This window comes from Crassostrea angulata, chromosome 4 (assembly GCF_025612915.1).
Source record: "Crassostrea angulata isolate pt1a10 chromosome 4, ASM2561291v2, whole genome shotgun sequence".
Lineage (NCBI taxonomy): Eukaryota > Metazoa > Mollusca > Bivalvia > Ostreida > Ostreidae > Magallana > Magallana angulata.
Genome location: NC_069114.1, coordinates 39869106 through 39893044, shown reverse-complemented (window position 1 = coordinate 39893044; position 23939 = coordinate 39869106). Strand labels below are relative to the sequence as shown.

Below are 23939 nucleotides of genomic sequence, written 5' to 3'. Positions count from 1 at the left end.
ATCTTGAAATACACTTTTGATATTTGTTTGGAACAATTTGGTCAAAATGTCTGTAATTAATTATTAATTTTATTTCCTATTCTAATAACATTTGTAAGAAAATATGTATGCATGTATTAATCAAGAGAGTTTTACGAATATTAAGTTACTTAACCGCGAAGCGGTTTATAAAAAAGCGTAAACTGTTCCAAGTTATGTTGTACTCATATAACATAGGTAGACATTAAATTTATTCCTTATGATTTAATTTTCTAATATTTGAATTAGATAATAAGGCCCATTAATTAGTTAAGATATGTTAATTTGTACAAAATTTAAACGTAACGTCAAGCGGATTAATACGTTTCACACGCGCATCTTATTGTGAATATATGAATTTGTTTAGCCAATCAAATGAGGCGTTACAATCAGAATTAAATTATTATGATATTTTTAAAACTACATATAACTTCTAAATTTTTGGGTGGTTGTATTATATGTGAAAGAATATGCGTTTTCGTCAAGTGTATTTAAGGTTGTATTGGAAACTAAGTAATATTTATATTTGTTTTAAAAGGTACACCAAAGTTAATATAATAATAACAATCGTTTTGAAAATTTTAAATTGTTCAATATTTTACCATAACTAAGGTCTTCCGTTTCCAACGTAAGACCTTATAGTGATTGTAGGGTTTTTTCTTTCAATTTCTTTTTTTCTTTCTTTCTTATTATTCCCCCCCCCCCCCCTTTTTGTAGGCAGAATTTCTCAGAGATGACTGAGTAGATTTTCCTGATATTCTAAGGAGGGGTGGAAAATGATAATACCTCGAAATGTTTTTGTTGGTTTTTTTTAATTTTGGAATTATAGACATACATGTATATCTGTAGATGTGTTTAAACTATTTTTGTTTTGTTTTATGTTCGTCGTAACTTCTTTTTTACGCGATAAATTTATATTCCTTAGAATTAATAATTATAAATTATAAATCCTTACATATGTCACCCATGCAATGTTAAGGATTACGTTTACTCAGGGGCGAAACAAATCCACTAATAGGAACGAAAAACTACTTATTGCACATTGTAGCCCCACTATTGTGGTGCTATTTTTCACTTTCAAATAACTAGGTCAATGACCCACTTTTTCTGCTAGTGACCTCTTAATGTTGTTTGAAAAAATTGTCAAAATTTGTCAAAATTGTCCACCATTTTCAAGGTTTTCTTTATTTTGTAATTATTAGAAATAATAAAACAATTTGTAGGTTGGGAAATGATAAAATACGAATAGCTTTACTAATTTTATAATTGACTGAATCGTTTTAAGCACATGTTTTAAGTTTAATTTAGTCCGAATTTCCTCAATCCATTTCCAAAATTGCACCCATTTTTGATCAAGTCTTACAAAAAAACTGACTAATAGGAGCTCCAAACCATTGATCGCCTAAAACTGTTTTTGTTGTCTGTATTATGTTGACATTAACATTATATAAGGTCAATGATCAAAATTTTGAGATATTATATCTTGAATCGATTTTATGTATTTTCAAGATTTTTCCAATCGCGTGCTAGCCAGTGATATAAATTTATAGACGAGTAAATACAACCATAAAATATGTAAAATGATATGAAAAAACATATAGAAACTTAACTTTTGCAATTACAAAAGAAAAATTAAAAAATTAGTCCGAATTTCCTATGTTTTAATATTAATCTACCTTTGTCGGAGTATATTTTCCTCAAATAAACAAATCATGGATATCAATATCGATATGTGTTAATAACGTTGTTATTTTGTGTTTTTAAAACAACTTTGGACTTCAGATATTGAACTTTGTAAACATATTTTTTGAAATCTCAAACCCTGAGTAAACGTAATCCTTAAATAAATCCTTACATATGTTATCCATGCGATGTTGAATAAACCAAAAAAAATCTACTTCCGGTGAGATATCGCAATTATCTTAGGTAGTTTTTTTTAAACAATTTTTGTACCCGCGGTATCTCAGACACTGTAAGTGATCAAAATGCGGAACATACGTAGACGATAGACATTTGATTGAAGATGTGTTTAACAGGTTTCATTTTGTCGACTATCACTTCCACACCGGAAGGGTTCATACAAATCAAGTTGTTAATGAGTTTTACTGTTTTTCTTTGATAGTTTTAGTAAGGCTGTCTATTGTGAAGTAGGCAAATGTTCAAGAAACACTTTTATTTTAAACGAACACTTACGTTCGTCCGTTTCCTGTCTCGAGACAAAAAACCATGTCTCCACAAAATCTCAAAAATGGCAAAGGCTTGAACAACAAAACTCTGTGGGATAATAGACCTATGTATGAAAATGTGTTTACACTATTTTGTTTTATTCGGCGTAACTTCTGATCGTCACAGGAATAACTTCAAAATTTGATTTTATTTTAAATTGCATATTAGAATTGAATTTATACTTTAGTAATTAAAATACGCTAAGTCATCTCCACATGGTGAAATAAAAAAAGAAATTTTACTTCCGGTGAGACATCTCAAATATCTCAGATAGCTTTCTTTTATACAATCTTTGTACACGCAAGATCGCAAAAACTGTAAAAGATCAAAACACGAATCTTATATGGATAATAGATGTTTGATAGATGATTTGTTTAACGGGTTTCATTTTTTCTTCCGGTTCTCTGCGGAAGGCTTGAAGCAAATGAAAGTTTTAGTATTAGTTAAGACTTTTCCTTTGAATATTTCATTCAATCTGATGAACAGTAACGTACTTTAGGTAAGTTTACTAAAAAACACTTAATTTTAATTTTTTGATGACTTATGTTTGTCCGTTTCCGGTCTCGAAACAAAAAACTTTTCTCAACGAGATCTCAAAATTACAAAAACTTAACCAACCAATCTTTGAGGAAAGACAGAACAATGTATGAAGATATGTTTACCAGGTCCTTTTTTACGGCGTTACTTCCGGTCGTCACAGGAGGTACTCAAAAGGACTTTTTCGTCGTTTTATTATGTTTTTTTATATATAAAAAATTACTTGAAATTCCTTCACAGTATATATTTTATCCATTTTCTTTTTACAATAGAAATGCAATTCTATTTACAGATTACTACATGAAGAACGGAGGAATATTTTGTTCCTAAAGCAACAAGAGTCTAGTTAAATTTTAAATAACTGTGTTGTTTTTGTGTAGAAAGAGGTTTTTATCAAATGTGGTAAAATTTTATATCAGATTCTTGGGTAATAAAATGAAAATATTTCTCCTTGAATGTGATGTATTTAAATGATAGTAAGAGGACGATTTCAAATATGTTGCATTCGAACGTATTTGAATAGGCGTCCCTTCTCATTTTATTTTCTCCACATATTTCTAGCAAGCAAATTGTCTTCATTCGCGTAATGTGAAGTTCTTTTCTTGATCGCACAAAACAAAATCAAAACCAACAAGAATCGATAGCAGTCACATCATCATTAGATTTAACAAAAATGACAATTCTCCATGTGCCGTTACAAATTAGGACAAACAAAACTGGCTCCAAAAAATAGATAAATATTTGAGAAATTTCGTGTGATGATAATTTGTGTATATTCATATATTCTCTCTCTCTCATTACCAATTTCTCATTTTGCCAATCTATGAGTAAACAGATAGATATAAATTGTATCATGTTTAATTATTGGGTATTAACGTAAGCACTTTAGACGCGTAAGGTTATGGTGTCGATGAAAGAGTTATGACGTAATGGTCGGTCATCATAACATCCCTGATGTTCTGGACTTTGTGATATCACAGCGATTTGTTTGTTAAATGTAACAAAAAACCTTTAAATTTCTAGTAGTATACATCTTTAAAATCTTATTCGTTTCTCGCAGAGACACAAGTAAAACTCTTCACAATTTGTTCATACTTCTTGATTATAAAATATGTGCGTTTCTATGAATCAAAACAGATTGAAGAAACACATGTAGCTTTTTATAAAATGTTCCATCTTTTCTCTCTTGAGTATAAAATTTTAAAAATTAAAGTGAAATAAAGAAAAACACAATGCATGTATTGAGCTTATATATATGTGTCATCAAATACAGTAAAATAAAATTAATGAAATTTAACAGATTGCTGAAAATTGCAAGAGTTGGGTCTGGGTTGAATTTGATATCCTTTGATTTTCTGAAAGTAAACAAACGAGACAAAGATGTTATTGACAAAGGAATCTGGATGTCTGGTTATCCGGATAATTGGAAAATTAATTAATTTTGCTCTTATTTGTGCCGTGGACATTGATACAAACACAAATGGAAGACCAACACGCAAATTCTAAACCACGAAACACCTGTTAATTCAGTACTCTCTGTAAATTTCTGAGGTGTATGTTCAATGCGGTTTTTGCTTTTAATAATTTCTGACAAGCGAACGAGGTACGGGTCGCCTAAAATCACGTGATCGAACATACGACTTCCGAATTTGTTCATGTGTAAATGATTCAATCGGACATCACTACAATTGAATCCTATTGTTAAGATGAACTCCTTAATAGAAATTTGAGGCCTCTGCATGAAGGAGTCGCGATCTATAATTGTGAATTTGAGATCACTTAGAGTCACTTTTCGTCAAATTTACGAGACTTTTTATAAAGGTCATGTCTCGAACACATCTCTGACCCGACACTCGGACAATACGCCCTCATTTTTTTGAGGGGATACGAGGAAAAAAGCAAAACGTAGTACGTTACATCGCTGGCCCGGCTCCGAAGCTGATTAAATTGCGGACGCTAAAATCTGAACTGCTGTAAAAGGAACAATGTTCTCCCGTGTGATCGGCCATTATCGAAAGAGCTAATTAGAGGATATTCTATTCATCAGATTTAATACCTTTACAATTACGATAGCTTAATACTTTTCCTCTTTTAAAGCGACGATAACATTGTCGAGAATTAGAAAGTGAATTATGTGATACGTAAACTCGTTTTCTTTAGCAGTGGTTCTTTGACTTAAACTCCATCGGGAATAAAGGCATTCCTTTATTACTGAACATCCATTAAAGACTCCCTCCATCCGCCAAAATGTCAGAGTAGCATCAAAGTGCTTTTAATCACTTGGAGAGAGAAAGAAATTATGGCTAATAAGTTAAGCTTAAGCAGAACTTGCTAGTGGCTGTAGATAGAATTTTGTGAGTGATGTACTTTATATCATTTTAAGTTGATTAATCATTTCTGGGGTTTGTTTGGGGATTTTGAATGATCAGTCAATGGTTGAAAAATCAATATCATTCAAGATTAATAATATCAGACCCTCGAAAGTGATGAAAATAACGGAGGAAGATTGTTCATTAATGTTTCAAACTGCTTATAACAAGTTTTGGAGCATTCGTTCCGCGAATCCTCGATGAAAATATTTTAAAATTTTATCAGACTAAAATATAAGAATTACCCGAATCATCTTCTTACCTCATCCTCCAACATATTGCTAGATCACATTTGTAAGATAGTTCAAGGTTCGAATCACCTTACGTTAACTTGGTTTAGTATCAAATTTAATCTGGCTAAACGACGTGAAAATAATAGAAATCTACTTTATTCTCTAACATCCATTGCGCAACACTCCGTAACGCAATCCACGTGCCCTGTGTCGTGTCATATACAGTAATTTTCTGTTTATATATAAACCTTATCCAAATCTTCTTTGCTGCATTGTCTTTGATATTTTTCTGAATGTAACAGATGGTAATTCCTCAGATTTTGAAATTGATTGGAATGATGTCTGTCCCTTTAAGTATGTGTATCATAAGCTTTAACAAAGCAAGGCATATCATTTATCTTTATCATGGAATATGGGTTTTACCCTCTGCCTCTGACAGAATCGTATAGCAAAAGACATTTGTTAGCTGCTTCTTCTTTAAATTCAACGCCATTTAAGGGTAAAAAGATTGCAGGCCTGATAAAATCTGTCGAATATATTCTGTTGATTTACTAACTTTGACGGGAAATTGTGTGGCATCTAGTAAAACATGTATTTTCCTCGTTTGCTGATTCAGAAATCTGAAGGCGTTCTTTGTTTTAGATTATGCCAAATATTAGTTATGATAGTCCCGCACTCAGAACGATACAAAAAGTACAATTTTTAATATGGTTACTCCTTTTCGGTTAGAAAATATTAAGAATTATCAATACCGTATTTTTTTTGTAGGAAATATTTGTGTAAGGGGTACATGTTAACTTAAAGTCATTTACTACTTCAATAACAAATATGTTATATTTTTGAAGAAAAATGTAATAGAAGCAAAATTACATCAATATTGCTGTTTTATACAAAATTTGGTTTGCTTTATATGTAAGACAAATGGAAACAAATGGAACAACTGTTTGGTCAAATATTTTTCAGAAATGCTGAGAAAAAATCTTTGCTTCACACTTTTTCCACTATTCGGCTTTTGATTTGAACATAATTTATTGTTTAATGGAAAAAAGGGTTAGGCACACGTTCCAATATATGGCTAAAATCTAGAGCTCAACTAATTTTCTTTGTGGGTCAGGTACGGGGCATTGACCAAATGCTTTGATGTAAACTGACAACCAAAAAAAAAGTAACATAAACATGCTACCTTCCTAAGTATTCCAACATACGGGTAACTAATTGAATGGTGCTATTCTTTCGCCTCAGTTCCATCCGTGATCCCGGACTTTTGGGTACCTTGGGTATACGTAGCTGACAAGATAAAACTCCGCCTTTTCGGTCGGTCGAAACAATATGTGTTGTTTATCAAATATTTTGAATTTTTTATACACATTCTGTCAATCAAACTCCTGTTATCTTTGTTATTTGATTACTTTGTTTATTTGATATCTTTTATATTTTTTTGGTATTTTGTTTATTTTAAATTTTTTTGGTTTCATTGCAAATTGTTTCTTATTTGTTATATTTCAAAAGCGCAAGAAATCACAATTAAAGTATTTTTAAAAACAGACATATTTTTACTTGGAATAAAACTGCCACAATGCACTCGTTCACTTTATCGCTAATATTTTTATTTTTATTACTGGCGATCCACGGTAAGCTAAAATAAATTCATTGATTAAATTGGCGTGTTGCCGTTTTTAACACATTTTCATGACTGTTTGCTTAACTTGGATGGGAAATATCTATAATGTAATCGAATGCAATTTTATATAAACGATGGTTATTTACATATCTTTATGGTATTTCTTTGCTCCATCGTACGTAATCAGTGTTAATGTGGCGTTTTCTATTGTCTAAGACGGAGAAATCATGACAGAATTCTTAGCCGCAGTTTATGGGTTTAAGCGCTTTTTATATACACATGCACACAACCTTCGTATCTGTTCTCTACATCTGGGCGGTGACGCATGACCTATCACAACATGTACTGTTTAATTAATCAACTGATCTTAAATTACATGAATTACCTTTGTTTTCAGTATCTCTTTGTGTTTCATCCTTTAAAATTCATAAATGACCGAGAAGAGGTAAACTTTGAAAAAAAAAAAGCCAAAATTAATTCCAAATTTAAAAATAATTAAAAATTATAGCTCATATTTCTTTTCCTGATCACCTATATGAAGCTATTTTAGAGCAATGCGAGACAATTATACCCTACACAATCCATTCCTTAAACGCAACTATCAATTGTCTGAATAGTGAAAATAAGCGTAAGAACCCGTGTTAATGAATTTAAGCCCAGGGTTCTCCATCTGAGAGGAAATTTGCAAAAGATATATTTATTAAGGAGCTCTTTGACGTTTCAGTCTGTAAAAAGGAAAAAAGACGACGAAACAGAATATTTGATATGATATTTTATTTCTTAAAATAAAATCAACAGTAACAACACAAAAAGACTAGAAGAGCATTGCACAAGCCATGGCGTGTCAAGATGCTATTGGCAAAACAAATAACCCAATCGATGAAATTGTATCAAGAACTGAACATTTTGTCTTCGCGGGAATATCAGGTTTCTTGCAGGTAACAATTTTCTGGATAGTTTTCATTCGACAATGAATTCAATTGGATGACCAATGACGAACGCGGTAAATTTTGCTCTGTTGTTACATTATTTTTTCTCTCCATTTTTTAGAATATGAAAAGTTAGTTGTTAACATAATGTTGTAATAGTTGTAAAACCTTTAATAAAAAGTAAATTTTAGACACTTAAAAGACAAAAACGTAAAGATAAATATAGGGGTTAAAATAAATTAAAAAGTAGGTAATAAAATCCTAATGAAATATTTTTGAGATCGAATATTATCTATATTTATATATTTATAAATACTCTGCAAAAATATTTATTTCAATTTACTGCACGGTTCAGGCCAAAATTTTAAAAAGAATTATCATCATTAATTTTAGAAATGCACAGTATTCCATAAATGTGTACCAATGTAATCTACAATGTAAGTTTTAATAACTAGCAAGCGTACTGAGTAATATCAAATATATACATATACAGTTTATATTTCTCCTATATCGCAAAAACGATTCCTGTATTTGAGTAACAGCTGAGTATCAATATATCTGAACGATTAAAAAGTTTATAAAATAGACGAAAGAAAATTGTACATTGAGTATTGGTAAGGGATATAGCAGAGCACCAATGAAACAATATGATACAACGGAAGCAATAAGAATCAACATAAAACAACATGCAAGGATCAATGTTAATAACAGAACAGGGAGTGTTACATTACACCAAATTAGGATTGTCTGCCTCTTCGTCATAACTTCACATTTTTGTGTCCCTCGCTTGTACGTCAAGTGGCTGACATAGTACCTTTATTGTTTTGGCGCATCAGTCAATAAAACAGCTATCACATTTCGTTGTAGCTGTTATCAAAGAATTTCACAATACAGGTAATGATATTTTGTATATTATTAACCAAACAACTCTACTAAACTGAGAGTTGCTGACTTCAAGCACTATTAAATTAATTACAACATGGCCACTTTGATGCCACGACAGCTTCGAGCTCTCGCGCGAAAAGATTTCAAAAAGGGTGAGGTCCGATATGTCTCTCAAACGATTGCAGATCTAACCTGTGATAACGATGAATATCCGGCGGAAGCCAGGTAGAGTGGGTCTCTGTAGTTCGCATGCGCGAGAGACGTGTTGACTTCCTGTGAGTTGTTATGACCAGGGGTGTCGTGGTAAAGAATAGGGACTCTGACCAACCGATGCCCCGCTGCGATCTGCGACATATTCGCTGCTTCTAACTCTGCGGCCAACTGTCTTTTCCACTTGTTCCGCCTGTTTTGAAACCAAATTTTAACCTGGGTCTCTGTGAGCTGCAATGATGCCGCAAGACCAGCTCTCTCTGAACTCGACAGGTAACGTTTCATGTCGAATGTGCTCTCCAACTGAAATACTTGACTTCGGGAAAAAACTGTTCTGGTCTTTTTCTTTCTTCTATTTTTCCGGTCCTCGTCTTGGCTGTCACTCAAGTTCGATTCGATTGAAATAGCATTTGTGTTTTCGTCGTCTGATTTCGAGTCAGAAAGCTCGGCTTCCGGCGAAGAAGACCTCGACCGGGGAGAAATACATGTCTCGTTCGAATCTTTACTGGCAGACTCTGAATTGTGACAGTTAGCGAGCGAGTTCCTGAATATTGGTGACAAATCTTTTGGCTGCAAATGTAGCTTGTTGACAAGACTGTTAGTTTCTGAAAAATATAAAAATAAGTAATAATTATGAGACTCTTAACATAATGATTTCTGTTGATGCACTAATACTCCAAGTCGAACTTACATGCACATGTAATATTGTAAGGTATCAAATAATAATTGAATGGATTTCAAGGTGTAGCAAACAATCTTACTAATTTCGAAGAATAAAAGAATATTTAAAGATCATTAAGAATCCCTCTTACATTAATTCTCAGGTAAAGACAAATGGGGGGGGGGGGGGATAAAGATTATTGACTTTTATCATATCGAGATAATTAAGAGTCAGGTTACTATCATGGGAAGCGTTTTACTATAACGGAATATTAATTACAACATCGTATCATCATCTGAGGAAGAAAAGGAAAAGAGCCAGCAAAAACAATTAGTAAACTTGTTCGAGGTCTGTATCCTTCCAATTGTCGTTCAATTTCCTTTTTTTTATTCTAATTTGACATGCCCCCTGAAGAAATCAATGCACTGGTTGCCAATCCCTCGACCGAAACGCTGAACTAAACCTCTGTGTTACTATGGCGGACATTATCAGCTCAACAAACACAAAGCTAGCGTGAAATGAGTTGTTAAAAGGTTGTCAATTTTATGCCATTTAGGCTTCCCTTCGTATGCTCTTCTACGAAGCTCTTAACAAACGAATTGCTGATCTGAATTTAATAGACTCTTTACTATCATTAGTATTTTTTTTCTTTCCCTCGATCGAGAGACTCAAGAGCCCTCATAGGGCTTTTGTTCTTTAAGAGTTTCTACAAATTGTTTCATTATAAATGTTTTTATTATGATGCCAGTGCTACATGTATATCATAAGAATCAATAAAATCATCTTTCCAGCGCATTGAATGTTTGCAAGAATGGCGTTAACCAAAGGTGGTCGATATTTGATCTATTACACAAGTAGATCAAAATGATATCTTTACACAATAAAACTAACACGAAGAAGAAAAGGAAGAAGAATTTTTTCTTTAATTGATTTCTTTGTGTCTGTACACGCTACATGTATCACACGTTTATAGGGTTGTGTTGGGTTTTTTTGGTTGGGGGTGGGGGTGTTTGGGTTTTTAAATTTATTTTTTTTGGGGGGGGGGGGGGGTGGAGATTGGAGATGTGTCAATAAATAACTTCTGTATGTCTAACTTAAATTAATTGAATTTTGGGTTTTTCGCAACATTTCAGCTAAAAACAAACAAATAATATCTTTATTGAAAATAAATTTATTTGGTTTAAATACTGATAATATGCTAAGAATAAGTAAAATGTATTATTCCGTTATAGCTTAAATTGGATTATATTCATAAAAGTATTAGAAATGAGTTTTATAAGTTAAAATTATTGTATTCATAGTCGCGAATTTCGATTCCTACAATTAAAATTCAATACATGTATGCGCATGAATTATTCAAGTAAATTATTCCTTCGTGGTAAGAGCTTGATAACGTTAATATATATATATATATATATATATATATATATATATATATATATATATATATATATATATATATATATATATATATATATATATATATATATATACACACACACACAATGATTGCCTTCGATGGCCTTTGAGTCTTTTAAGAAAATAAAATAAAGATATGCCTGTTAAATGGTTTTTTTCCTCTTAGATAAGTTTAATAAATACTATTAACTTGCTCTTGTTTTCTCACTGATGACTCAATGCAATAACTTTGCATGTTCTTAATTCAATGCAAAAACCAGTCCATATACGGTTGTCATAAAGACTATTTTAATATCGTGATGTTTTGTATATTGTTTATTAATATGCGACGATACTACGAGAGAAACACTTGACAAGCCCGTTCGACCTCCGAGTAATATAATTATATTTTAGAATGTGATGTTTTGGTAGAATTTTTAAAAAGTTGTTAGGTAGCATCTACTAAAAAGCCTTAAAAATCCTAAATTTTTAAGACAGATACTTGATATGGTCGGGTCTTCAATGTTTGAACCAATCCTGTGGTTTTATTAAACTAGTTGTATTTGTGTAATTGCTGTACCTTAATTAACATTTAAGATGCTCTGAGACAAATAAATTGAACTTTGAAGGGCAGCCATTTTAGACTATAATCTTTGAGACGAAGACTTCTGTACAGAGATAGAGGGAAATATTAGAATTTTAATGCTATAATATCTTAGGGAACGTTTCTTTACTAAATAATAGTTTATCGATAGAAAGATTTAAAGGAAGAGTTGATGATTATTTTGTTGATCACCCACCCTCCTTAAGTGGCTGTAGATGCTAACGATCTGGGATGATCAAGACTTTTTTTTTTTGGAAAAAATTATTCCCTTTGTTCAAAACGTACTTTTTTTAGGAATCGAACAAGAGAAGAAAACTATTTCAGGTTTGTGTAGACTGTTTTGTGTGCCATGCTGCATTTCTTATTCTCATAAATAACGATTATTAAATAGAAATACAAACAATGAATATATAAAAATAACATATATTGAAAAACAGTTTGTTAATTTTTTACTTGGCATTTGTATCGATGATAATCACAACAGATTAAAAAAAAACAACAGAAATAAAATAATAATAATGTAAAAACAAAGGTGAAAAACAAATTATATTTTTTTAAGTTCTAGATCTAGATTCTGCTTAATTGTAGCTGGTGAATTACCGCACAATAATAATTGATATTCCGTAAATATAATTAAGCTTTATGTATAGCAAATACAAATCGATAAATGCGACTGTCGTGTCTAACAAGTCCATGTTATCCGTATTTCTGTTACATTATTTGAAAGAGTTATTGAGAAAATTTCCTGTGTAAAGAAATTAAATTTATTTATTTATTTACAAGAAATGTAGAACATATATATTCAATAGACGTTGATCGTTCATTGTTTTCATTTTAATCAGGTCTTCTTCTCTGCATTAATTATTTATGTATTTGTGTATTTATGTAAGTGGTGAATAAGATAAATAAAACCTGAAAAGTACATGTAATCCTAAAAAGTTATACCTAGAAAATTGTCCCCTAATATATATATGTAATTTCTTGTGTAGTTGAGTTGTATCAGAGAGAGAGAGAGAGAGAGAGAGAGACTTTGATCAACAAGACCCATAATTATTGCGTGTGTCTGCAAAGCGGGACACCAGTCAAATTTCACGCCGGGGTCCAGTGTGTTCCTACAGTTACGTCATCAAAGATTGCCGACCGGGAAAACTTCATGCCAAAACACGGCGTGTTTTTTAACAAAATTAAAGGTTTTTTTTTTAAATAATCGTTAGTTCTAGACAGCCAATCTTATGATAGTTTTTAGATTTCTAACACTTACTTTTTACCGACGCCATCAAGCTGAATATGGTTGCCACTTTATTCTAATATGATACCCAATGTAGTTCACCGTCACCGTATTTTTTAGTTTTTGATTTTGAATTTTATTATTTATTTATTGTTTTTTTTTTTTTTGGTTCCTTGCGTTTCTGGGTTTTGGGTTTTATTTGTTATTTGAAAAAAGAGTTGTTAATTAAATATTTGTATGATGAATACTACGACGATTCGCTGTGTTGACCAGTAACGCTTTTCTCTATAACACACACCTGGTGGAGATTAAAGTGACAAAATGATGTAATCTTAACTATGTTATTTTCTCTTCCTTTATTTATAGAAGATACATTTCGACGATCTACAAGGAAATAAAAAAGAATAAAAATTCCTGGATATTACGAAATCTTTGCACTAAGAGTTAATATGATAAAATTGTTAAAGAAATATAAGTAGATTTAAAATAACGTTATTTTCATCAGTGTGAATTCTGATTGAATTGAGACCATTCTATATTTCTGATATTGGGTCTATGATACAAAGGAAAGCTCAAGACCCAGATTTTCAAGTAATAATCATTGTCCGCGGCAATGTCTTATCCATTGGTGATTTATACTGAGCGAAGATCAAACGCAAAACGATACATTTGAATTTCTTTTGAATGTGCAAAAATATTCATTTATTTATCAACAGTTATATTTTATTCATTCTTTTCCTTCATTCATTTTTAATTCATTCTTATCCTTTATTTTATTTTTTCATTTTTTTTTTCTTTTTTGTTTTTTATATATTTTTTAAAATTACTTTAAAGGGCGATTTTCTCGCTTCCTATATCAGCTTTGGTCGAACTAATCCTACTTACGTGATAATTTCTCGTGGTGAAGCTGCTGAAGGAACTGGTGTCCCGCGGTGTACCACTGGTACCATGCAGGCAGTGAGGATAAGGGAGACACAGGAAAACTGGACGCACCCTCCGGTCTCAGGGAAAATAGCTTGCTGGCGTCCAGGGACGGGAAACCAATCTTTGAGACCACTGCTGGCTGGTCACTATCTTTACTTTCTGTCATTTCTTTCTGTTCTGTTTCTTTAGCCAAAATGCTGCTGATTGAGAAGGATTTCCCATTCTGTAACGAATTGGCTGAGGTGGAATTTCTGTCCTCGCTAGCCATTTTTGAAGATTTCTTTTTCCTCGTTTGTTTTGTGTTATTAAAAGTTTTTCTTTTCGTTAGATTATTCACACAAGTTTCGGTTTTTTTAAAGTTCAACCGTTTGTCAACTATTAGTGAATACCGATTCCTTTCTCCACTTTCTAAACAAGATATTTGTCAAATTTCTGCAATATTAGATCAATTTCTTATCTAATTGCTCTTCATACCGCGAGAAAAAAAAATACAACAGTATCTCGCAAAGAATTGCAAACGACAATCTGTTTTTCAAAATGATAAAACCCTTAATGTTGACTTGTTATTGTTCACTCAATACTATATGTAAAGTGATTCAACAATAGCGCTCCGCCCATCTCATTAGGTAGAAAGCAGCAATGCTTCCCTCTCACTCTTTCATTGGTTCAAAAATTGATCCGATAATTATAACTTCCAAGTCGGCGAAATATTCCATTGCCGCTAGTAGCAGTTTACCGTGAATTCTTTATTGCGGATGGAAAATGCATTTTTCCTAATGAAGCAAGATGAAGGGGGATGCGAAATTAGGGGCCACTAAATAAAAGTTTTACAAAGGAGTCCTATCGACACTAGATTTGTATCGTTTAAATTCTATTCATTCGGAACTCCTCCCACATAATCACGTATTTGATAGATATCAGCGGAACGATAAATTCTAAAGATTGTGGAGCGAGACGTAGAAATGTTCCTTCTCTCTCTGCAGTCTTCTAGATTTCCACCTGCCGAAAATTAGATACAAACAGTCGCTTCAACTTCTTTTGTAAGACAAAGACAGATTTAAAGACACCCTGCAACGGGTCGATCAGAACTGGATTCGTCGAAACGATTATTTTCGCTCATGTGTTTTAGAAAATTACAACATTTATAAATACGATATCTGTGAGGGAAATCTGCGCCAAACCCCCCTGAAGCCCAAGGGTGTGTTTTAGCGAAGTGTTTATCAGCGCCGCGTGCTCTATTGTCCTCTAAGTCCAGGCGCCTTTGTCCTGGACCTTTTAACGGCCACACGGCTCCAAGCCCCTGTGGTTGGAGGCCGACTCTGACAAATTCGTGATGAAAATATCAACTGATTCGTTAAATTGATTACAAATTAGTTTAAAGCCTTTCGATTCATAGGACCCTTATCAAGATCGTCCCCCTCTAAAGTGTAATTAGGCGGTTAGTGAAAAGTAAATGACCATGGCGAATATGAAATATAATTGGCCGCAGTGAAGTGGACAGTAAGAGCAATAAACAACGTTTATGGTTTTGTTGGAGTTTTTTTAACGGCCTTCTAGTTGCTTCTGAAATTACACAGAAAATTAAATATTTTCCTCACCCTTTTAATGCATTTTGGTGAATAAAATGAAATAAAAATGATTCAAAAGTCAAAGCATGAGTTGTCATTTTTTGTGATTTATCTATTTTTTTTTCTTGTTTTATTTCCTTTTTTTTAATGAATCGATTTTTAAATTTATTATTCATTTTGTCCCTTATGATTTTTAATATCATTTACTGATGCTTATTTTGATATTAGTTTTGGCAATTATTTTTTCAAGATCAAGAAAAAAAGGAAAAGAAAAACCCCAAAACAACAAAAAGGGATACATGTATAAACGGACTATCCTCCGCCATAAAATGTAAACAACAGGATTCAAAACAGCTGTCTAGAGGGTTGTTAGCTTTAAATGTAGATTGTTGGGAAAATATGTTATTTGATATCAATAATCTTGTTTTCTTACGGCTTTTCTTTTGTTTTTTCTTCTTCTTCTTCCGATTGCAAGATATTTTGATCATTTCCAAACAACAAAATAAGAAAGATGTACATGTTTACATGTAAAATTGAGCATTGAAGATATGGAACAAGAATAAATGCCAATAAATGCCGAATTCATACCTAGATCCATTTTAACAAGAGTTTGGACTTTTCGTAATTGTGGCAAACAGTAATGCGACTTGGTCTCGTCTATTTCATTGCTGGCTACTCAGCCATGGCTCTTTGAAACCAACAAGATCTGTCTGGCTTTCGAGCTAAGACTAAGCAATCGGTGCATATTTTGCTTAATTGAAACCGGTGTCATTTTTAACTTGTTTTGACGTAAGGATTGGCAGTGACGTCCTATTCCTACCAAAAGTCCAAGGTCTTGTTAAAATGGTACAATTCTCATCGTATTGTATTATTGTAAACTGCCACTTACACTGACCGATTTATTATTATGTAGTGACTATTATACTCATTTTAATTGAAAAATTGCACCCTTTTCTGCTCTTATTGTCAATTCTATTTTCTTTCTCTCTCTCTCTCTCTCTCTCTCTCTCTCTCTCTCTCTCTCTCTCTCTCTCTCTCTCTCTCTCTCTCTCTCTCTCTCTCTCAACAACCCGTAGCAACGGAGAGGAAGGGGAAGGGATGGGGGTTGTCTTGGTAACCATCCACTCACTTATTTTAGAATTTAGTACTGTAAAGCAATTTAAAATGTAAACTATTTATCATGAAAATTAATATATATGTTAAAACTATTTAGATTTAACAAAGTAACGTATTGGGTGCCGCATCCCTGGCCTTTTAAAAAAAAACCCAACAACTTATACTATGTGTCTGTTAGAATGTTTCTGAAAAAATAACAAAAGACAACAAAACAAAAGTGAACAGACTATTGAATATTCCAAATGGGAATTAAAGGGTAATTTTTTTTTTACATAAATCAATTATTATTAATGTATATATTTTCTATCATCATTACGGTCCAGTTCGACGACAACTTTCTTTTATGATAGTATTTTTGACCTTCAAGTATCATTCTAAAATGTCGCACATTTACAGTGTGTATACACATGTAATGAATACACTTTGATAATTCATGCGCCATGTGCACAAATATAAACGTCTTCACGTGTTTTGAGTATAGATTAAATGAAACGTTCAATATTACATAACCAATTTGATAAGTACTTTTGAATAATAATCATTAAATTATATCTTCTCCTAAATAAAAAGATTTTTCTACAAAGTTTCTGGCACTAAATATATTTGGTCGCGGAAGCGAACTAAAATAACATGTTAATATGGCTGTTCCATGTATGTTTCATATTCCTGACTAAGAGCGTATATAATGACTTTTTTTTTACAGCGACAGTACACAATAGATATCAGTATGAATATAAATATAAGCATAGAATGCTTATTTATGGATGTCGTCGGTCCTGTAACACACCAAGCGGTGCAGACAAATTATCATACCGCGCTAACGCCCGCATTTAATTTGTCCGCACCATTTGGTGTGTTACAGGACCGACGACATCAAAAATTAAGCATTGAATTAAATGCTTAATCTCGCTCGGTTAAACCGATCATTAACATATTTTTCTCTAAGCCATCTAGTCGTAATGAAGTTGTACGGGACACCTCGTTTAGATATTAAATATTAACGCATCCGTTTATACACGTAATAAAAATGTATGTTTAGGGATTAAAACTCTCGCTCAGTTCTACCGATTATCGACTTCAATTTTTCTGTAATTCGTTTAAGTTGTAAGGAAGTTGTATGAACCACCTCGTTTAGATATCAACGCACCCGTGTCTTTGTAAGAAGTAACATTGTATCTTTTGACTGAACTGGTTCAATTTCATGGTGTTTTTTTTTAAATCTTTAAATAATGATCATTGGCAAGTAGAATTTTGGTCGTTAATTACTAGTAAGTGGAACCTAACCATAACAAAGGCAGAGATTCGGCCTTCATCAAATTTCCAAACGTATTTGAAGAAAAAAAATCTGAATTAAAAAGAAAACAAGGAGCTTGTGAATTTTTAACGGCAATCATATCTCGAAGAACATCGCCTTGTTTGGTGAGCTACAGCCATTTGGGATATTACGTATCACCCTGCGTTTCGTGTTTTGTTTTTTGTTTTTTGTTTTGTTTTTTTTTTTTTTGGGGGGGGGGGGGTGATGTTTCGCTATTTATTGTAGGAAACAGTGAAATTACAGAACAGTCATCATCAGCAATAAACAAGTTATCTATTTACAAAATTTACAGAGGAAATATTACTAGTATATATTGATAAGATAATGTGTGATTTAATTAATGAACATGTAGTCGATATCCTCTATGGAGGAAATTTCATTTGCACGTTGTAAACGCTGTTCAATATTTCTCATACAATGTATATATCCTGTAGCCTTAATAAAAGAAGAAAATTAACAAAATGTACAATAATTTATATTAATAGATCTTCAATATTAAAGGCTTTCAAAATCTGTGAAGTTGTTTTTTTTACAAAACCTGTCAAACGTAGACACCAGTTGCTACATTTTCAACCCCCTTCAGTTTAGGGTATTTTGAATTACGTGTGTACACAATAACCGCACTCGAATAAATGAGGGCTTATCCACATGTGTCTTGGCTGCTTTTCGTTCAGTCATTTTTGTTTATCTCACAATGCTATGGCTATTCAAATCGAACCTTGCGCACTTTTACTCTGTGTTTCTACAGAAACATGTAGAGTGTGCAAGCGACGAATAGGGATATTACTTTCAAAAGTCAAAAGAACGGACTAAAATAATGTTTTTAAATTTTTTTTAAAAAAATGTTGTTAAGAATTTTATTTTTGTCGGACTGCTTTTTGTTAGTTAAATTACCGATTCGAAATACCCGGAAGTGACCCACAATTCACTAAGTGGTGGTGTTGTGAGAAACTCCTGTTGAAATCGCTATTTCAAAACATAATTTTTTGTAACATAGATCTGTTTCCTGACACCATCTTCTTTCTATTTATATAAGAAATCTACGAAAGACGAATAGGGCCACTTAAAAAAATATTTTTATCTCGTAATAACGAGAAAAGATCTCGTTATTACGAGTTAATTATCTCGTTATTACGAGAAAAGATCTCGTAATTACGAGAAAAGATCTCGTTATTACGAGTTAATTATCTCGTTATTATGAGAAAAGATCTCGTAATTACGAGAAAAGATCTCGTTATTACGAGTTAATTTTCTCGTTATTACGAGTTAATTATCTCGTAATTACGAGAAAAGATCTCGTTATTATGAGTTAATTATCTCGTAATTACGAGAAAAGATCTCGTTATTACGAGAAAAGATCTCGTTATTACGAGAAAAGATCTCGTTATTACGAGTTAATTATCTCGTAATTACGAGAAAAGATCTATTTTTGAAATGTCGCGTTTCATTACTCTATTCTTTTTATATAAAGTGTATGAACTACTGCAATGTCTATTAATATACACTTACTTAGCACATGTGATCATCGTTTAAAACGCATAATTTGATATAAAATCGGACCAAGCAGTTTTAAAGAAATTTTAGAAGAATTAGCAAAGCAAATTGATTAAAAAATTCATTGAACTATATGTCAATAATTAAGAAGGATACGTGTTATTTTTTTCAGACTCAAAAATGTTTATATAAAATCAATTATTTTCAATATACATGTAGGTTGTGTATGAACATATAAAACACAAATTCGGGTAAATCCTGTGTATCCATATCCATGACTGAAACTATATAGTCATTAAAGTGATCTGTAACTAATAAAACTGTGTTTTTACGACTATAGGACTACCTGGTATTTACTTCGGAGTGGGATTATAATATATATAAGTTGAATAGAAAAATTACATAAAGTTCTTTCCTTTTATTAATACCAGATAAAATGTCAAATCCAATCATTTTGATATGTAGAAATTAATGAATAATGATCGTTGTTATTTTCAAATATTGATCAAAATTGAATCAACGTTTCTTGAATGAAAAAGATAGACTTAAAGTGTGATCCAGTCGAATTCTTTTTCAGAAACGCACCATTTTATACAGATCTTTTCTCGTAATAACGAGATCTTTTCTCGTAATAACGAGGTCTTTTCTCGTAATAACGAGAAAATTAACTCGTAATAACGAGAAAATTAACTCGTAATAACGAGAAAATTATCTCGTAATAACGAGATCTTTTCTCGTAATAACGAGAAAATTATCTCGAAATAACGAGATCTTTTCTCGCAATTACGAGATCTTTTCTCGTAATAACGAGATAACTAACTCGTAATAACGAGATCTTTTCTCGGAATAACGAGATAATTAACTCGTAATAACGAGATCTTTTCTCGTAATTACGAGATAAAAATATTTTTTTATGTGGCCCTATTCGGCTTTCGTAGAAATCAATTATAAACATGGGTTTTTTTTTACGTATTTTGGGTAGCATCCAAAATGATTTTACAGGCAATAAAGCCGCGTTATTTTCTTAACATTCTTCGCCTGTAAGTTACAGTGTGTTCCGGGCACTGCCTGATTTATCTTTTTTTATATCCGGATGGTCAATTGGTGTTCAAGATGTTCTCTGATTTTATATATTAAATTATCTTTTTACGGGTAAATGAATTAGACTGGAATAAGAGATGTTTACGCGGCCTGAGTAGTAAATGAAGCCCAATAACGTATTTATTTAGCAACACAAGAAGAAGAAAAACGCAACGCATATTTAGATGAAATAATTAAGAAATCAAATACTTTGAACAAATGACTATAAGATATATTCAATGTATACATTATTTTTTGTGTGACAATTTTTACGAAACTAATAAATCCCACCGTTTAATATAAGTTTTTATTTAATGTATCGTGGAACGTTCATAAGTTCACAAAATACAAATGTAGTCAATATGCAGCACACTCTTAACATATAAAAGTATGTTTTGTTTTTGTTTTTTGCCAACACCAAAAAAAAAAACCCAATGGAAAAAGCATCATTTGATAAAAAAGAAGGAAAAAATCATACAGCACATATATATCAATACGTATATAAAAAATCCTGTTTAGAAAACATTCAAAGAAGTAAAATAAAACCAGAATTCACTTATATTGTACAATAACGTCACATTAACGTGTTATTTCAAAGTATTCGTGAAGATCAAGTGAAAACGATAACTTTATGTTTGCCAAATACAGAGTACATTCTATCATTGTGTTCAATGAGGACAAGGGGCTTATAGAAAGTTTTGCTTTTCGGGGAAATAATGTGCATCAAGACTCCTTCAGCGTTCAGCTGATGAATATTGTTGCTGTAATATCCACAAACAAACACATTGCCGGTCGAATCCGTGGAAATACCGCGAGGGGATCTGAGGTTGACGTGTGAGTACTGGAATATTTCAGTTCCGTCCAGAGTGATGCAGTATAGCGAGCCTTTGTCGATGGAATCAGAATAGTACACTCGATTTTTCTCCCCCGAACAGACGTAGTAGATCTTCTCCCCGCAAACTCGAAGAAAATTTCTATAAATTAAACGATGATCATCAACTAATTCGGCGACCTCTAGACCTTGGACACAAGCAACTACTACAAAGCCCTCGAGGTACGCTATCCCAAAGCAGTTGGTTCGGGTGTGGTATACATGCTTGTCCGAAACTGCCTTATCGCCATACTCGATAACTTGGATTTCGCAATCATTGTGAAGAGTAACCGCTATCATGTCCCTTCCCTCTCTCTCTGGTAAGCATGTTATGTCCCATGGGTTCTTTTTGAATGATATTGTGAACGAATCATCTCGTTGGCCCATTTCTGTGTATCCGCGGACCTCCCTTCCAGTGTTGTCCACGAGGACCAGTTTTGATTTGTACGACGTTCCTCCAGTTATTCTGCTATGAGAATATTTGATGACCATAAAATCGTGAGTGTTCTCTCGCGGCTTGTTCTTGTTAACCGACTTCTTGCTCCGGAGCTTATTCCAGTCTTCTGTGACTACGTTTGGAACAACCGACGTGGACCTAAATTCTACCGACCCCAAAGAATCCAGATTGGCAGTCAAATCATTTTGCTTCAATTCGTAGTTGACTATTTTGACTTTGGCTGCTCGATGCTGTACCTTTTCTTCTAATATGGCACATTGTTGTCCAACTTTTCCAAGTTCGTTAATAACTTGTATTCCTGACGATGAACTCATTAAAGCCTGAAGCAGGTCCTTGTAGTAGGCTACGGTCATTCGTTTCGTCTCAAACGAGTCCATTTCTGCTTTTAGTTCGGAAATCTTTTGTTGGTGCTTTTCTTCAAGCTCTGATCGAAGATTCTGTTCCAGCTTGTCTAAATGTCTATCAATTTCTTCTCGATAACTTTTAATAGTCTGTTCTTCTTTGTTCTTTTCCTCCTCGAGCAATTTGATGTTTTCTTTCCTACCATGAACGATTTCATCAGTTTGGGCATTTATGGATTTCAGCATCTGAGAGAGAATATGTGTTTCTTTGGTACTCTTTAATGCATTAGCAGCTTCTTCTGTAGTGACCACATCCTCGCAATTTTTGTGGACAGTTTTCTTGCAAACATCGCAACATGTTTCGCGGTGATCGTGGCAAAAATAGACCAGCTTTTCATCAGAATGGTTTGGACAAAGACCAGGGGCATACAAAATCATTTTATCTTTCTGTACGTTTTCAATTGCTACCGTTTTGTGTACGTCCGGTGAGGTTAACCCACGATGGTAAGAATCGTGTTCTTTGCACAACGTTTCGGCGCAGTAAGAACACCAGGTGATAGCTGGAGTATTTTTATGCGTTTTTAGACATGGTTTGCAAAGTTTCTGCTTTAACAATCTTTCTGCCATCAGAGAGGATATAAAATGGTTGGTAGGAAGAGATTTTGAGAACTCCATTGGATCCGTGATGGCACGCGCGCTAGAGACAGGCGTGGCACAGACTGGACATCGAATCTGAACTGCTTTACCCTGCGACAGAGATGTAGCTACGTGTCTACTTACGCAAGCTTCACAAAAGGTGTGTAGGCAAGGGAGGCATTTTGGTGAGTTTAGCTCCCGTGCACAGATGGGACATTTAGATACTTCAACTTCGTCAGTTCTCAGAGAAATCATGGAGGCACCGATCGCTTCCATATTAATGTCTGGAGAAATGGCCCGATTCTCGTTTCCGTTTGTGTATACAGATGGCGACGGTTTCGGGGTCTCCATTTTGGTTGGTGTTATTGGCGGGAGACTGACATTGTCAACTGTCATTCTTGAACCTGGTTTGCTTTGGACGTTTTGAACAGTTTGTGAACCATCGATCGAAGCCCGGTTTAATGTCAACTGGGATCTGTTCAGAGTGACTTCACTCTTATTCAGGGTAGCATTGGATCCTTTATTCAGAGTAGCACTAGATCCTTTATTCAAAGTAGCACTAGATCCTTCTTTTCCATTTGAATCCATTGTAGGAAGATGAGCAGACATACTCCTGTTCTCAATAAGTCATAAAATTACCAAGTACTTTTTGCATTTCATTATTACAAACGTGTCACTTAGAGGATTGTCTGATCTCCCCGAGTTGAAATGCTCACATAGCAACTTGCAGGACAGTTACGGAAGCCTTAAAAGACACGAATTTCGTGTTGGAAGAAGTTCCTGACGATACGTTGGTATGGATACCAATGTTATTTACTGAGAATAGACATCACAGCGTTTATTGATAAATCCGTCCGTTATATGAACTGATAAAATTGTCATATATGTGAAAACAGAAATATTTCTTTAATACATTACATTACATTAAAGTATATCCATAATCTTCTATGAATATTGTAGGTATGTGCCACCTTATGGTTAAAATCCTAAAACAAAGATAACGAGATAACGCCAATGAATGGATGCTTTATATAAAGTTTGTGCTTTGTTTTTGACAGAATCACACATACAGTTTAAATGTCCTAAATAATGTTACTTAATAATAGTAATCAAGGAGGCATCTCAATTAGCTTAATTCAATTAACAAAACACTTAAACATTTAATCTGATTGTTTTTCTTCTCGACCGAGGTGTGATTGTTCAAAATCATCAATAAAG

The 23939-nt window shown here is 33.1% G+C and overlaps 2 protein-coding genes across 2 annotated transcripts; both read right to left on the bottom strand.

The window, feature by feature from the left end:
* Window positions 1-7761: 7761 nt before the first annotated feature.
* On the bottom strand, window positions 7762-14430 carry LOC128180818 (homeobox protein HMX3-B-like). The gene is made up of 2 exons (XM_052848968.1): window positions 13805-14430; window positions 7762-9633 (listed from the first exon to the last, which is right to left on the bottom strand). Exons 1-2 carry the CDS (start codon window positions 14109-14111, stop codon window positions 8990-8992), a joined length of 951 nt encoding a protein of 316 aa, XP_052704928.1. The 5' UTR covers window positions 14112-14430; the 3' UTR covers window positions 7762-8989.
* A 6248-nt stretch (window positions 14431-20678) lies between these two features.
* Window positions 20679-23571, bottom strand: LOC128179271 (E3 ubiquitin-protein ligase TRIM33-like). The gene has a single exon (XM_052846651.1). The coding sequence runs from the start codon at window positions 23328-23330 to the stop codon at window positions 21027-21029; it is 2304 nt and encodes a 767-aa protein (XP_052702611.1). The 5' UTR covers window positions 23331-23571; the 3' UTR covers window positions 20679-21026.
* Between the last annotated feature and the right edge of the window lie 368 nt (window positions 23572-23939).

Coding starts and splice junctions, on each gene's coding strand:
- LOC128180818 (XM_052848968.1), bottom strand. CDS start 14,111: ATGGCTAGCGAGGACAGAAATTCCACCTCAGCCAATTCGTTACAGAAT. Junction 9,634..13,804: donor TCACCACGAGAAATTATCAC/GTAAGTAGGATT, acceptor TATATTTTTCAG/AAACTAACAGTCTTGTCAAC.
- LOC128179271 (XM_052846651.1), bottom strand. CDS start 23,330: ATGTCTGCTCATCTTCCTACAATGGATTCAAATGGAAAAGAAGGATCT.